General features: G+C 56.2%; 2 protein-coding genes across 2 annotated transcripts; both read right to left on the bottom strand.

Annotated features, from left to right (window-relative positions):
- Positions 1-359: 359 nt before the first annotated feature.
- Positions 360-4,895, bottom strand: UBE2C (ubiquitin conjugating enzyme E2 C). Its single transcript, XM_056845133.1, has 6 exons — positions 4,795-4,895; positions 4,662-4,689; positions 4,409-4,495; positions 2,832-3,036; positions 1,386-1,445; positions 360-426 (listed from the first exon to the last, which is right to left on the bottom strand). The coding sequence occupies exons 1-6, from the start codon at positions 4,893-4,895 to the stop codon at positions 368-370; spliced, it is 540 nt and encodes a 179-aa protein (XP_056701111.1). The 3' UTR covers positions 360-367.
- A 1,481-nt stretch (positions 4,896-6,376) lies between these two features.
- On the bottom strand, positions 6,377-15,438 carry DNTTIP1 (deoxynucleotidyltransferase terminal interacting protein 1). Its single transcript, XM_056845060.1, has 13 exons — positions 15,343-15,438; positions 15,160-15,233; positions 12,830-12,926; positions 12,425-12,523; positions 9,974-10,042; positions 9,694-9,750; positions 9,487-9,548; positions 8,766-8,811; positions 8,360-8,418; positions 8,178-8,238; positions 7,461-7,532; positions 6,697-6,752; positions 6,377-6,521 (listed from the first exon to the last, which is right to left on the bottom strand). The coding sequence occupies exons 1-13, from the start codon at positions 15,436-15,438 to the stop codon at positions 6,377-6,379; spliced, it is 993 nt and encodes a 330-aa protein (XP_056701038.1).
- Positions 15,439-16,129: the final 691 nt, after the last annotated feature.

The following is a 16,129-nucleotide window of genomic DNA, read 5'->3' as shown; positions in this document are numbered from 1 at the left end:
TGATTAAATGGGATATTATTCCCCTGTGAGCGGCTTTGAGCCCGGTTTCGGCCAGGGAAAGAGGGGCAATTAAACTGAAATAACAAACAAACAAACAAACAAGAAAGAAAGAGCCACAGGAGGTGAGGTGGAGCCCCCACCCCGCTCTCCCCTTTCTGGCCTTCAGTGTAGGCAAGATTGTATGCAGAAGGTGAGGAGGCTCACACTAGAAAACACAACACATGTTTATTTATACAATAGCCAGCAGGACGAAAACGCCAAATAAAATTAAAAACAACTTATAATACAACGCGCGGCATTCGTAGTCAGCACATACAGGGAGGGCGAGAGCTGCCACCACCAGGGTGGAGACAGCGGGCGGCCCCGGTCAGGGATCCTGGCTTTTCACCTGCTTTGCGTAGGACTCATGAAGACGTTTCTTGTAGGCTGTGGGAAGAATCAGGCAGCACAAGCTCTGGGATCTTGGCAGCAACGGGCAGGCATACAGCCAGGAATCAACCCTCACCGTGCCCATCCTTATTTCGCTTTTTTCAATTATACCCGGCTTTTCACTGCAGCAGGACCTCAAAAGCGCTTACATTGTCCTCCTCCCCTCCGTTTTATCCTCACAACAACCCTGTGAGGTAGGTTAGGCTAAGAGTGTGTGACTGGCCCAAGGTAACCCAACAAGCTTCTATAGTGGAGTGGGGATTTGAACCCCGATCTCCCAGATCCCAGTTGAAGACTCCAACTGCTACACCACATGGGCTCCCCATCTGCCACTCCCCACCCCCCATACAACACGGGAGAGCAACAAGCAACCAAGCTCTCTGCGCCAGAGATACAAGCCCCCACCCCAAAGCTTCCACCAGAGCCCAGAGGACGGCATCGGGGGGCCCAGAGGGCCACAGTGCTGTGTTGCGTTCTCAGGTGAGCGTGGTGTAGTGGTTAAGAGTGCTGGATTAGGAACTGGAAGACCTGGGTTCAAGTCCCCACTCATGCCATGGAAACTTGCTGGGTGACCTTGGGGCCAGTCACATTCTCTCAGACTAACCTACCTCACAGGGTTGTTGTGAGGATAAAATAGAGGAGAATGATGTAAGCTACTTTGGGCCCACACTAGGGAAAAAGGCAGGGCATAAATCAATTAGATAAGCAAGTCCCTAGTCCTTAACGGCTGTGGGCAAAATTTTGGGTTGACACGGGGCAAGAGGTCAGACAGGAAGGGGCTTGGGGCTTCCTATACAGTCCCCAGCTTCCCCTTGTTATGGTGAAACTCATCTGCTAGAGTTAAACAGTCTGTAGCCGAGGGTCTCCGCTGCCCAGAAGCCCGAGCCCTCCCCAATGCATGAGACCCCTCACCCCCCGCGCAGCAACAGTAAGGCTCCCCCAAGCCCCAGACTCACCTGCTTGGTTCTTCCACAGCTCCGCTGCGTCTGTGTTCAGGGGGCTTTCGATGTTGGGCTCTGAGGGTGGGAGACAGAAGCCGCATGAGAGCAGGCAGGTGGCTCGGCCCTCCCCGGCCCAGAACCCCCACTTGGGAACCGGGCAGGAGGCCCAGGAGGGAGCCCAACTGGCAGCCCCTGGCGGCAACAGGAGTTCCCTCCGGGTTGCCCCCTCCCCTCTTGCAGTTTATTATATGGGGTATGCAGTAAAGTCTTCCACCCCACACCTCAGTTTCAGGCCTATGGGGCAGAGAAGGGATGGAGGGCACTCGCTGCGAGCGAGCGTGCAGTGTGTGTGTGTTTGCATGCCACACAGCACAAAAAAGCAAGAACACAGCCGGTTGGCAGTCCTATTGCTATGAATCAAAAGCCAGCCATGGGGGAGAAGATGGTTTCCCCTAGGCCGCAGAAAGCTGGTGAAAGATGGGCAGGGACTGTGGCTCAACGACAGAGGATCTGCTTGGCACGCACAAGGTCCCAGGTTCAATCCTCGGCATTTCCAGTTGAAAGGACCAGGCAGTAGGTGATGCAAAAGACCTCTACCTGAGACCCTGGAGAGCTGTTGCCAGTCTGCGTAGACAAGACTGGCCTTGAGGGACCAGTGGTCTGATCCGGCATAAAGCAGCTTCATGCATTCAATTGTGATGGTGTTGATAATCTATATGTGAATGAGCATGTCAGCTTCTTAGAATATTGGGGTACACAGGAGCAGACCACGGCTCAGTGGCAGAGCCTCTGCTTTGCACACAGGTCCCAGGTTCAATCCCCAGCATCTCCAGGTGAAAGGAAGAAGAGTTGGTTTTTATACACCGACTTTCTCTACCACTTAAGGGAGAATCAAACCGTCTTACAATCACCTTCCCTCCCCCTCCCCACAACAGATACCCTGTGAGGTAGGTGGGGCTGAGAGAGCTGTGACTGACCCAAGGTCACCCAGCTGGCTTCATGTGGAGGAGTGGGGAAGCAAATCCAGTTCACCAGATTAGCTTCCGCCGCTCGTGTGGAAGAGCGGGGGATCAAGCCTGGCTCTCCAGATCAGAGTCCACCACTCTTAACCGCTATACCACACTGGACCAGGCAAACTGTGATGTGAAAGACCTCTGTCCGCCAGGGACCCTGGAGAGCTGCTGCCAGTCTGAGAGGACGATACTGACTTGGATGGACCGAGGGTCTGATTCAGAAGGCAGCTTTGTGAGCGTTCAAGGTGCTGTGTGCCCCTCACTCGCCCCCTGTCTGCAGGACAGGGCTCAAAGAGAATAAGAGGAACGCCTACCTGGCACTTGTGTGCACGCGCAGCTGGGGGGGGGGGCGGTGTCTGTGAAATTACCACAGACGTTTAGCTGGAGGCTGGATCTCCAAGATGGCACAGAGAAGCATACGGCCCATCCCATGCAGCTTCCGACTCACCCGCCAGCAGGCTCTGGATGGACAGCAGGATGGTCCGGACGTCGTAGAGGGCTGACCACTGGTCCTTGAGGATGTCCAGGCAAATGTTGCCCTGCAAGTCCACGTTGGGGTGGTAGCAAGGGGTGAGGAACTTCACGGAGGGGGCATTGTAGGGGTACCCACTGGGGAATTCCAAAGACAGCTTGTATCGCAGGTCTTCGTACACCTGGGGAGCAGGTATAGGTGCCAATCAGACACAGGGGAAGCTTCCATCTCCTGCTCCCCCCAGAGCCACGCTAGTGAAAGGAAAATGCCACCAATCTGAGCAGATGGCGTGACAAGCCGTGCCACTCTGGAAACCTCAACATCTACCCACTAAGAGATGGGTTAACAAGACTCGGCACGCGACCCCGGCTTTCAGAACTGAGGAGTTTGTTAAGTTAAAGAGATGTCAGGAAACAAGCATCGCTCTCGAACTCAGAAGAGAGATGAGCCAGAACTGTTACAATTACTGGGCACGGATTTGAAATCAGCCTCAGAGTATAAGAAATGGAGCAGAACCAACATGGTAGAAGTATTGGGTATTTAGAGATACTTTTTGATTTGTGTGTCTTGTTGAATATATTAACATGATGTGAGATAAACCGAAACGTCCAACATCGGGAAAAGGAACTGGCCCTGTTGCGTGACCATTGGCTGCCTCTGCTCTGGACCTGAAGACCCCCCCAATGTCCCCTCCCCTCCTTAAGGCCTTTAAAAGTGCTTCATGGACAGTAAGGAGGGGTGACCCTGGACACACCAGCTGCTGGGGGGGGGGGCAGGGGGCAGCAAAGCAGTTGAGACAGGCACCCCCAAGCCCCTGCCTTTGCCACCCCCCCTCCCCCATCTGGGAACAGGCTCAACCTGGACTGTCCCAGCTGTTTGGCTCACCTCCCCCGCTCTTCATCGGACCAACACCCAGAACTGGCTGGAGTCTTCAGGGAAGACTGTGAGGGTCTGTATGCCTTTGTCTTGGGTATGGCCTTGGCCTTGTCTGGTTTTCCCCCCCCTCTCCCTGGACTCGTAAAAGCAGTCCAGGCCTCTGGTCTTTCCTTGGTCCAGGCGTGGCGTCTGACAAGGCCCAGGTTGGAATGTCTCTCCCTTCTTCCCACGTCCCTCCCAAACTCTTACTGACTCCCTTCCTCCGGCTCTGGCCTTGGAGGCAGTAGATAGTACTAACAAGCTCCCTGCTCTTTGATGTTTGTACCATGCACAGTTATCGCTTCCCATAACATACGTTTGGCATCTGCTACCCTGTAGGGGTTATAATTCTGTCTTTGTGAAATCGTAGTCAATTGCAACTTTACCAGTCTATGGCTTATATCTCCTGAAGCTTCCAATAAAGATCCTTGTTTCTGCATGACAGTCTGAGCAAGTGGTTTTATGGAGTTTGCACAGAGAGGTTGGGAATCCTCACAAAGACTTTGGTCGCCACGGGTTGCGCTTTGCACATGCCCAGGAGGGCCTCGGCTGCTCTGCAAGCCCCACGCCCGCCTCCTGCTCCTCGGGGCCGCCCCGGCGCCATGCCACTGCGCGACCCCCACCCCCACCCCGCTCACCGTCCCGGCGGCTCCGTCGACGGTCCCGATCCACTTGAAGAGGCTGTCCGACTCGGGGAAGGCCGAGATCCCTCTATCGCCGGACATCTAGGCGGAAAGGACAGTCAGGGGCGGAGGAGGAGGAGGTGGCGGCCGGGGGGGGAGGGAGGGGCGCGCGGCCGGGGGGAGTCCCGCTCCGAGCCGGCCACGTCGCCCCAGCCGAAGCGGGGAGAGCGCCAGGCCAGGCCCGGCCCGGCCTGGGCGGCGGACTCACCGTCAGCGTCATCAGCTCCTGCTGCAGCCTGCGGGGCAGAGACCGACACCAGTTAGGCGGGAGGAGAGGGAGACCCCGGCCCTCCCTCCCCCGCCCTCCCTCCGCCCCCCCTCCGCCCCTCCTTCCCTCCTACCTGCTGCGGACCGAGCCGCGGGCTGCGCCGCCGCCGGGCTCGGCCGCCTTGCGGGGGTTGCGGGCGGCCACCGCCGCGGGGTCCGTGTTCTGCGAGGCCATCTCCCGCCTGCCGCCTGCCGCCGCCTCGCCCGGCCCTCCTCCGGCTTCTCCTCCTGCCGCCGCCGCCGCCCCCAGTTTGAATGTTGCAAAGCTGCTGCGGCGCAGCCAATGGCCGGCCGGCTCGCTTTCGAGCGGGCCAATGGGGGCGCGCGGGGGCGCGGCCGCTCGCGAAACGGACCTGGGCCGCGCCGCCATTGGCCGGTGCGAGAGCGCCGCGAGCTCCTATTGGCTGCCGGCGTTCGGAGGTTCGTCTCTCGAAAGCGCGTGCCAGAACCAGTGCACGCGCGCAGGGGGGGGGGGTCTTTTAAGAACGACCGAGGGCAGAGGCAGAGCTTCTGCCCTCGGTCGTTCTTAAAAGACCCCCCCTCCCCGCCGGGTCAGCGGACACGGGACATTCACACGTGACAAGGACTCCCTGGAAGGAAAAGCGGCGGGCTTGCTCCCCACACCCTTGCACTCATCTCTAGACACTTGTGTGGCTTCCGGGAACCACCCCACCTCTCTCTGGTAGCCTGGGCAATCGCCTCCCCCCCTTTCCCGACCCACAAGCCCCCAAGTAGATCCCAGTCAAGAGCCCTTGAAGGGCGTTGTCCTCAAGGTGTCGGGCATCACTTGGGATCAGAGCTCAGGCTTTGCTCAGGGGAAGTCACACTTGAAGCTGCCCCTAATACAGACCCAGTCAGTAGTGCCAGCTCAGACAGGCAGCAGCTCTCCAGGGTGTCAGGCAGGGAATGGTCTTTCCCATCACCAACTGCCAGGTTCGTTAACTGGAGATGCCGCTGGGGATTGAACCTGGGAAATTCTGCATGCCAAGCAGACAATCATCCACCACTGAGCCAGGGCCGCTCCCCGAGTCCCAGGTTCAGTCTCCAGTTAGAAGGCTCAGGTCGTACGTGACTGTGGCTGAGTGGTAGAGCATTTGCTTGGCATGCAGAAGGTCCCAGGATCAATCCCCGGCATCTCCAGTTAAGGCAGGTAGGTGATGTGAAAGACCCCTGCCTGAGACCCTGGAGAGCAACTTCCGGTCTGAGTAGCCAATACTGACTTTGATGGACCAAGGGTCTGATTCCGTATAAGGCAGCTTCACGCGTTCACGTGACATGAACGACCATCAGCCAAGGACCTGGAGAACTGCCAGCAGTCTGGCAGCAGAGCAAGGTCCTGACTCGGCAGAGAGCGCGTCAGTGGGCTCCTGCTGTTTACTGCTCCACTTCCATCGGGTGAGGCCCTGGCAGAGGTCTGGCTCCCCAAAGACATGAGAGGACTATGTGTTTCCACAGGGCAGCTGCAGAGACAGACACACAAGCTCTCCTGCCCGGCACAGCCAAGAGGTTTCCGGGCCTTGGTCCAGAGCATCCCCACTTTCCAAAGACCGAGGAGGAGCCAGTTCAAGTAGAGGTGTTTATTCAAAGCCTGATTTTTACAGTAACGGCCGGAGGCTTCGTTTTCCCCCCACCCCAGCAGTCCAGTGCAGCTCCCGCCTAGGGCTCAGGCGGCCCTTCTGCTGGGGGCGGCGGCTGCTCCCCTTCGCTACGGAGAAGCTCCATGTACTTCCGCATCTTGGCCGTCATCCACGGCGGCGGGACAAAGGGCTTCAACTCCTCCAGTTTCAGGTCTAGGGACCCTCTAGGATAAGAAAAGCAGGGGGCAGGGAAGGAATGGGGGGCAAAGCAGCTCGCAATGGAGTAACGCATTTGGGGAGAACCTCATTTTGGCCTCTAGGGAGACTCTCCCCTCGCTTCCTCTGATCCCCACCTGGGGACCACCCAGGGCCCAGCGAAGCACCCGCCCCATCTCTCACCTGTACTCATCACTGGCCACCAGATCCTGAATATCCTCTTCTAGCAGGAGATAAGCCTAGGACAGGAGAGAGGTGCAGGAATTCAAGGTGCCAGAGGAGCCGTTTCACCCTCCCACTCGAGAAGGCCTTTACTGAGAGCCAGTGTGGCGTAGCAGTTAGTGTCGGACTAGCATCTGAGAGACCCATGTTCAAATCCCCACTCGTGCCATGGACGCTCACTGGGTGAACTTGGGAGTCACACTCTCAACCTAACCTATCTTACAGGGTTGTTGTGATGATAACATGGCGGAGAGAAGAATGATGTAAGCCATTTTAGGTCCCCATTGGGGAAAAATGTGGGATTTAAATGAAGGAGGGCAGAAAGCTGTTCCTGTTGGCAACAGAGGACAGGACTTGCAACAATGGATTTAAAATATGGGTGGAAAAGTACCGACTGGACATTAGGGAGAATTTTTTTTTTTTTAGTGAGACTAGTTCAGTGGTGAAATCGGCTGCCTAGGGAGGTGGTGAGCTCCCCCTCACTGTCAGTCTTTAAGCAGAGGCTAGACAATCACTTGTCAGGGATGCTCTAAGCTGATCCTGCACTGAGCAAGGGATTGGACTAGATGGCCTTTATGGCCCCTCCCAACTCTATGATTCTATAAATAAAGTAATAAATATATTATACTGGTCCACCTATCAGGCATTTGCAGAACTATTGCTGAAAAAGGCCTCCTCCCCTTGGAAGGGTCGATTCCTGCCCTACCCAGTTCAGGCACACTCACCATCTTGCCTCCTGTGGCCCTCATGTGCTGCTGCTCTGCCAGCCAGTGCTTGTCTTGAGGATCAGCCGCATACTGTGAAGGGGGCAGCATTAAAAACCTCCACTGCTGGTTCTGGGCCCCCAGCAGCCCCGGCCCACAGACCAAGCAAAGCTGCGCTCGGCCCTGCGATAGGCTGCCCTGCCATCCTCCCCTTCCCTCCCACCCCAGCCTCTGCCCCTCCAAAAGGGTCTGATCAGGGTGGCCACAAGGAACGGGTCTCTTTTGACAGCAAGGCAGCAGCACAAAGCCACTGAGAAATGCAGCCTACAAGATCAGCCCCCCAACCCCGTGTTCCATATTGTGGGGCACAAAACACAACACTTGACAGGCAGAAGGAAAAACGCAGCTGGCTCCAGTGTACTGATGGGCCTGCCTGCCTTTGGCGAGGGTGTTCTCCATAGCTGCCTCTGCTCTGAGTCCCAGGGACCCCAGAAGGCAATGGTAAGGGGTCACAGCTCAAGGGTAGGGACTCTCCTTGGCAAGCAGAAGGCCCCAGGTTCAATCCCCGGCATCTCCACTTAAAAGGTTCACATGACAGATGATGTGAATAGAACTCTGCCTGAGACCCTGGAGAGCTGTGGCAGTCCGAGTAGACAATACTGAGCTTGATGGACTGAGGGTCTGATTCATTATAAGGCAGCTTCACGTGTTCATGTGAGTTCACCTCCATGCACTCACCTTAAACAGGTGCGGGTGTTTGATGTACAGTCTGCCTCTGGTTCCTCCCATCCCGAGGGCCCTGAACCAGGAGCAACAACAGAGACCCCATTTTTGCAACTGGAGAGATCCACATTCTCCTTTGCCCCTTATGTCTGTGAGCCTGGCAGCCCCTCCCACCCACCCCTCTGGCCATCACTTACTTGTTTGCTCTTGAGCCAAGAACGAAGGCTGTGCCCTCCACGATCCGAGAGGGATTCCACTGCATGGCAACAGGAAGGAAAGTGCTTAGGGCTGTTTTACGCACTCACACCCTACCCTACCGGGGCAGGGAGTTACAGCTCTCCCCTCCCCTGGCCCACTTCGGAAAGCAGAGGCTGGGGGATGAAGTGGTGTGCTGGATCAGGTGCTGGATCAGGCCATCCAGGCCAGCCTGCCGCTTCCAAGGAGTCCCCCACCCAGGGAAAGACCATCCCCCTCCCCTCTTATTGCCCCCTGGCAGCCAAGGGGCAGGATCAGGCAACCAGCCTCCTGGTCTACTCCCTGCAGAAAGGTCCACGTGGGGCTCCCCCTTAGCAGAGAGGAGGAAGACTCTTGCCAGCCCCGTACCTTCGGCCCGTCTCTTTGCAGTGGCTCACAGGACTTGGTTTTCAACCTGAGAGGAGAGAAGGTGCCTGGGCTAAGTGGCTTCCAGAGCAGGGAAAGGGCCAGGTGTCTGGCAAGTCTGCTTCCCAAAGAGGCTCATCCTGCCCCACTCCTTTCTCCACCTGTGCAAGAGCACAGAAGCTGAGCACCAATCCCAGCTGCCAGGATCTGTGCCAGGGCTTGGGGATGGTCTCTCTTTTTCAGGCCCTTGTACAGCCTATCTGGTTGTGCAGTTTTCAAGAGAAATATTCCCCCCCAAAAAATAATCATTTGGGGGCCTCCTCTCGGCTAACCCCCATGCCCTTCCACAATCAGATCCACACTGTCATGTACAGGAGGGGCCATGGCTCAGTGATAGAGCATTCGCTTGGCATGCAGAAGGTCCCAGGTTCAATCTCTGGCATCTCCCATTCAAAGATCAGGCCGTAGGTGATGTGAAAGACCTTTCTCTGCCCGAGACCTCGGACAGTTGCTGCCAGTCTGAGCAGACAATATTGACCTTGATGGAGTAATGGTCTGATTAAGGCAACTTTATGTCTGTTTCCGGATAATGTGCCTTTCCTGAAAAAATGGCCCCCACCTTCTACTTAGCTGGGGGTTTCCCCAGGGAACACTACAGGAGGCACCCTGGGAGATACAAACGACCCCCCACACACAAACACACAGTTCCCTGCACCACACTTACATGCTTGTTCCCGAAGACCCTCGGTCGTTCAACTGGCTCTGTCCAGGAGGCCGCCCCTTCCGCTGAAAGGATACCATTTGTTAGGGCTCCCCCACCAATGTCCCGTCCTTCCTGCAGAGCCCGGGCGGAAGCAGGCCTTCCCCAGAAGAGAGAGGGCGCCTGTGCCGGGCAGAAGGCGGGCTCTGTGGGCTCCCTGAGGCCTCTCACCTTTTTGGGGATGGGGCTCCCTTGCTGGCTGAGCTCTTCTTCCACTGGGCGGCTCCGCTGGCCCGGGGAAAGGAGACAGGGAGTAAGAAAAGGAGAGCCGCTCCTCCGTACCAGCGCCCCAGTCTCAAGGCAAGCAGCACTCTGGGGCTTCTCCTCAGCAGCAGGGGCCTGCGAAAGAGGCCCCTGCTCCGGGACAACCGCTGGCCTTCCGGCCAAGGGCTCCTCAGCAGCTGACCCTGGCGAAGCTTTGGGCCTTTGCCAGAGAGAGGCTGGTTTCTACCTTCATTGCTGGCAGTTCGTGGGGCAGCCTTGCCACGGACTTCTTGCTGTCACAGAAGAGGACTTTGGCCTGCGGGAGAAGAAACAGTCAGAGGCAAGCCAAAAATGGGGCCTCAGAGCGGGGCTTGGAGGGAACACTCAGCCTCTGGAAGGCAGAGACCAGGAATTACCTCTCTGCAGCCGAGGACTAACAGGTTCTCTGATAACTCGGAGGCGGAGAGGGCAAGGAAGCTGCTCTTGGATGAAAATCCAAGGGTTACCATAGACCAGGGGTGGGGAACCTCCGGATCATTTTATTTGGCCAGCAGCCCACCTGCCAAGGGTCCCCGCCCAGCCCTCCCCGTGCCCCATTCCCCCCAGCCCGCGTGCTTGCGTTTGTGTGCGTGTGTTTGTTTTAGATCCCAGTGCAGTGGAGGTGGGGGGGTGCTTCCCCCTATCCCGCGGGTGATGCATGATCCCAGGCTTGTGTGGCCCAGAGAGAGAGAGTGTGCGTGAGAGAGATCCCCGTGTGGCACACGCGCGGGTGTGTGTGTGTTTCCCCCTATCACGCAAGTGAGTGCATGTGCATGATCCTGGGCTGCTGCGGGGCCCAGAGAGAGAGAGAAATCCCCATGCAGGGTGTGTGTGTCTGGGGGGGGGGGGCGAAGCCTCCTTCCCTCCCTCTCTCTCTTTCCTTTTTCTTTCCTTCTATCCTTCCCTCCTCTGCATAGCCTCTGCTAGGGTTTCCAACATCCAGGTGGTGGCTGGGGACCTGGCAACCTCAGCTTCTCCCCCCCCCCCCGGGAGATCTACGCCTGGCATGGCCCCAGAATGATGTTATAAATGTGCAAATGGCCCTTGGCAAGAAAAAGGTTCCCCACCCCTGCCACAGAAACTGCTAAATTTTGTGCTGCCACATCCAAAATTAGGCACAAATTGCTGGGATTTCATGTCTTACTACCTATGTACACAGTAGTGCCCTTTTAGAATTTTATGTATTTTATACTTGTATTTATGTATTTTATATTTTGATATTTGGAATTTCTGGTTTTAATATTGGGATTTTAGTCAACTGTTGACGATTCTATTCTTCTGTATATGACTGGCTATGTGCTGTATTAATAAATGACAGGCCTCTCCGCAGTCCCTGCAAGGCTGTTCAGTTGGGGGGGGGGAGGGTTTATGGAAGTAACAGGTGGATTTGTTCGGTGGACAGTGACTAAGCGTTCGACCTTGATGGGTGGGTGGGGGAGGTTTTTTAAGGCATTAGCTTTGTTTTGGAGTCAGCGTTTTTTCTTTCTTTTGACGGCCTTTACTAGGATTGTTTTTTGCTTGTTATGATTTGAGAGTGTTTTCTTTATCTTCTAAAAAATAAATCTTGTTTTATGAAACTAATGAGAGGGGCTGCGAGTGTTGTGAGTGCAACTTTCCTAGGGAAGAACCGAAGGCTGGTAAGATAAGGTTTTTGCAAAGAAAAGCTCTCGACCTTATCATCAAACATCATACCTTGCCCATTGGAAGTCTGAAAGGGCTGTTGTCAGCATTTCAAACCTGGGCAAGAGGTTGTCGGTTCATACAGGGGGGTACACAGCAAGCTCTTTGACTGGTAAAGAAGCTAGGGGTGGGAACTGGGCGTGGTCTGTGCTGGGCTCTGAATTATTTTATGCCACCTGAAGCTGCTGGGATTGTTTTATTTATTTGTTTCAAACAGTTATTAACTGCCTTTCTCCCTTGCCAAACTCATGGTGGCTTACAATACAAATAAAACTATTACAAAAAAGCCGCAATAAAAACAATATAAATAAAACAACAATTATAAAAGCACACAAAAGGTCAATTAAAAAACTCCAATTAGGACTGTCAATAAACAAAAACGAAATCAGTCAAATGCAGTCCTAACTAAAACTACCTGCAGCTGCTTCCTGAAGATGAACAGTGAGGGGTTGAGGCCCACCTCCCTGGAGTAGCTGTTTCATAATTGTGGGGACGCCGCAGAAAAGGCCCTCTCTCGAGTACCCACCAGGTGAGCTTCTTTGATTGATGGGACAGTCAGGAGGGCCTCTTCCTGTGATCTTAATTCCCAGGCAGGAACATAAGGGAGAAGACGGCCCTTCAGATACCCCAGTCCCTAGCCACTCCCATTGCCCTCTGGTGGAGGACGCTCAACTTTTCAGAGATCCAGTTTTAACACCAAGAGAGGGAGAGTCTGTGAGAAGGCAGAAAAAGCGTGTAAAGGCCCAGGAAGCCACGGGCAAGGACCAATTTTCCCCAGTGAAGAAGAACAAAGAATGAGGCTGCCTCGCGCTGTCTTCCCTGGCTTCGGCTGCATCACTCGCCTCTCCCACCCCCGATGCAATGCTCAGCAGAGGTAGATTCCACCTAACAGATTCCAAGAAGATACAGTGCTACTCTCTGCCCCACTTCCCCTCCGGCACTCTCGCCCTCAGCATGAGCAGCAGCAGGGGACACCCACCTGCTCCAGGCAGCTCCGACACGTGTCTTGGATGAGCTGCTCCGTGTCCACGTCTTCTCCAATGTTTTCTCGCACGTTCCCTGCAGCCTTCTGGAAGAACTTGGGAACAGGAATAGGGTTCTTGGAGCCAGGGCAGCACAAGCTGACCGAGCCTCTCCCCAAAATGTCACGCTTCCCTTCGCTGCTCCCCTCCTCCCAAGTTTAGCACGCTGCAGACCCCTGCAGCAAAACCTCTCAAGGCTCATCAGCACCACCCCCCAGTTTAGGTGCAGCTTTGCAGCAGGCAGAAGACCTGCTTCTCTGCCTCATATACTCTCCAGCTGCATGCTGGCAGGACCACCAGAGCATGTGCAGGGCTGCAAATTCACCCCCCTCCACACACAGACACCTCTCTTCAGCTCTCACCTTCATGTATTTGTTGAAGACGGCCTGGATCTCCTCATTGATAGTGGGCTGCAGAACAGCTCGCAGGAGGTCCATGGAAACCACGGGGTCTGTGAAACTGGACCCAGGACAGCAGTGAATACAGCCACCTCTACGCATGCATGTACACATACACATCCCAACTGGGGCTAATGCTGGACCCTGAAGCTTCTCCGGCTCTTCTAAACTCAGACCACTCATTCCTCAGGGGTGAGGTGGTCTGCAGTAGAACAGCTGCAGGTATCTGAGAGTCAAAGCTTCCAGACTCAAATCCAGCTGTCCTCCCACTCAGTTTCCTGGGAGAAAAGGGTCTGCCCAATCTCTAGGGTATCATTCCTCTTCATTCCAGGGGCAGAGACCAAATATTCAAGGGACATAACACTACCACCTGGCAACATGTCTATGGTCTGGTAACTCCGGCCTAACTACTGCAAGGAAACCTGTGCCTTTGAAGACAGAGCGTTGGCTGGGCCAGAAAGCAAGTGAGAAGTCCTATCCGAGCTGATTCTAGGAAGGAGAAGGAGGCAGAGGAGCTCCTGTGGCAGAGTTAAAACAATGGCAAGACAAAAGGCAGGCGGTGGCCAGCCCTTTGCAATTTTTTTTGGGAGGGGGAAATGGATTATGCTGTGGACATCAGCTTAGAGATGCTTTAAAGATGCACAGGTTGGCTTTTCTGAACCTCCTGGGCAGCAGAAAAGCTAACTGAAACCTCTGCTGGTTCTGTTAGTTGGGAATGGGATCAAAGGAAATACAGTAGTCTTGGCTGCTGCATGAAAGAGGTTGCTGGAGCATAAGAAGAGCCCTGCTGGGTCAGGCCAGTGGTCCATCTAGTCCAGCAATCTGTCTTACAAAGAAGCCAACCAGTTCCCCTGGAGGTCCAACCACAGGGCACAGAGGCCAAGGCCTTCCCCTGACAAGAACATCAGAAGAGCCCTGCCGGGTCAGGCCAGTGGTCCATCTAGTCCAGCATCTGGCCTCCCACAGTCGCCAACAACAGGGACTAGATGGTCTAATCCAGCAGGGCTCTTCTCATCTTTAAAAGAGGAACAAGGCCTGATACTTCTGCAGTGCAGACCAGCAGGCATGAGGGACATGCTGCAAAATGGTTAGAAGAAGTTCAAAAACAAGCAGCACAGAGCCCAGTTCAGAACAACCCACCTCCCACAAAGGGAATGAGAACTCTAAGAGCAGAGAAGTATCAGAGGGGTTGTGGCCAGTCCACAGAACAAGAAGACCAGATTGATGAGGAGACGGGACCAACTACCTTCCATCTCTCCTCAAGTGAACACTGCCTGGAGGAAACTGCTGGAGCAGAGGTTTGGGGGTGGGACTAATCAAACTGGGAGGAGAGGCCAAACGGAGCTGAGGGCAGGAAATGCTTGTCTCTGCTGGATACTTATTTAGGGGGCTGGAATGCTGAGGGAATGAAGCAGGCACCAAAACTACAGTGTGAAGAATCCAGTATTTTCATACACTACCAAAGTGGCTGGGATGCAAAGGGCCTGGTCCACGAGCAGCACCAGGCCTGAAAGCTCATAGAGTTGGAAGGGACCACCAGGGTCGTCTAGTCCAACCCCTTGCACAATGCAGGAATTTCACAACTACCTCCCCCAGACACCCCCAATGACCCCTACTCCATGCCCAGAAGATGGCCAAGGCGCCCTCCCTCTCAGCATCTGCCTACGTTCACAGAATCTGCATTGCTGACAGATGGCCATCTAGCCTCTGCTTAAAAACCTCCAGGGAAGGAGAGCTCACCACCTCCTGAGGAAGGTGTGGGATCCTGAATGGCGGGGGGAGGGTTGGGGACACTGGGGATATGGGGGGAGGTAGTTGTGAATTTCCTGCATTGTGCAGAGGGTTGGACTAGATGACCCTGGTGGTCCCTTCCAACTCTATGATTCTATAAGCCTGTTAATCTATTCTCTTAACACACATTTTGCCTTCCAGATGCAATGGGGATCCTGGTGAGGGCTGCCATCTCTGGGGTGGGAAATTCCTGGAGATTTGGTGTGTGTGTGTGTGTGGAGCCTAGCAGAGTTTGGAGAAGGGAGGGAGCTCAGTAGCGACGGGGCGCCTTGCTTAGATTGTGCTCTCTCTAAAGCAGCCATTTTCTCTGCCCCTCTACCCAGTTCTCTATAGCTTGGAGATGTCAATGGTTGATTGTGGCTCTGTGTGAACACATGAAGCTGCCTTATACTGAATCAGACCCCCTCAGTCCATCAAAGTCAGCCTTGTCTACTCAGACCGGCAGCAGCTCTCCAGGGTCTCAGGCTGGGGCGGGCTGCTCTCTCCCCCACCGCCCGGCTCACCTGGTCATCATCTGCGATCGCCGCCCTCGCCGCTGCACCAGCCGGTGCTTGATCATGATGTTCCAGGGGGGGCTCTGCGGGCACAGGAGCGGGCAGGGGCGTTAGGAGGGCCCGGAGGAGGGGGGGGAGGGGGCGCTGCGGAGACCTCCCCCCACCCCCCTCGCCCGCCCCTCCCCCCCTCACCGCGGCGCCTGGGCCTCGCCCGCCGTCCGTCCGCTCGGCCGCCTCCCCTCCGCCTTCCGGCGGCGGCTGCGCCTCAGCCTCCCGAGCGGCCCCCATCCTCCCTCGGCCGCTGCTGCTGCTGCCGCCGTCGCGCTCCACATACGTCATCGGCGCGCGCCAGCTCGCTCAGCCGCCCTCCCGGAGGCAGCGCGCGTTGCCTCAGCAACGGCGAGGCACTCCCCCCCTCTCTCTGCGCAGGCGTGGATGGAGCGCCCCCTGCCGCCCAGGAGGCGGTGTGTGTGGGGGGTGCAGGTAAAGCGCTCAGGGCTGTTGAGCTTGGGGAGGGGAGGAGGAGGGGAGGAGGGGGGGAGGGGGGGAGGAGGGGAGGGGAGGAGGAGGGGAGGAGGGGGGGAGGGGGGGAGGAGAGGAGGGGGGGAGGAGAGGAGGGGGGGAGGAGGGGGGGAGGAGGGGGGGAGGAGAGGGGGGGAGGAGAGGAGGAGGGGGGGAGGGGGGGAGGAGGGGGGGAGGAGAGGAGGGGAGGAGGGGAGGGGAGGGGAGGGGAGGAGGGGGGAGGGAAGGGGGGCGGGGAGGGAGGGAGGGGGAGGGAAGGGGGCGGGGAGGGAGGGGGAGGGGAGGAGGGAAGGGGGAGGGAGGGGGCGGGGAGGGAAGGGGGGAGGGGGAGGGGAGGAGGGGAGGGGGAGGGGAGGGAGGGGGTACAAGAGGCCTACGAAAACAAATCAGCCCATCTCTCCTGGTAGATTCTCCTCACGCCAACACGCACTCTTGGGGCAGGGACAGAAATATCTGT

The sequence above is a fragment of the Euleptes europaea genome, chromosome 2, assembly GCF_029931775.1.
Source record: "Euleptes europaea isolate rEulEur1 chromosome 2, rEulEur1.hap1, whole genome shotgun sequence".
Taxonomy (NCBI): domain Eukaryota; kingdom Metazoa; phylum Chordata; class Lepidosauria; order Squamata; family Sphaerodactylidae; genus Euleptes; species Euleptes europaea.
This window is presented reverse-complemented; position numbering and strand designations above follow the sequence as displayed.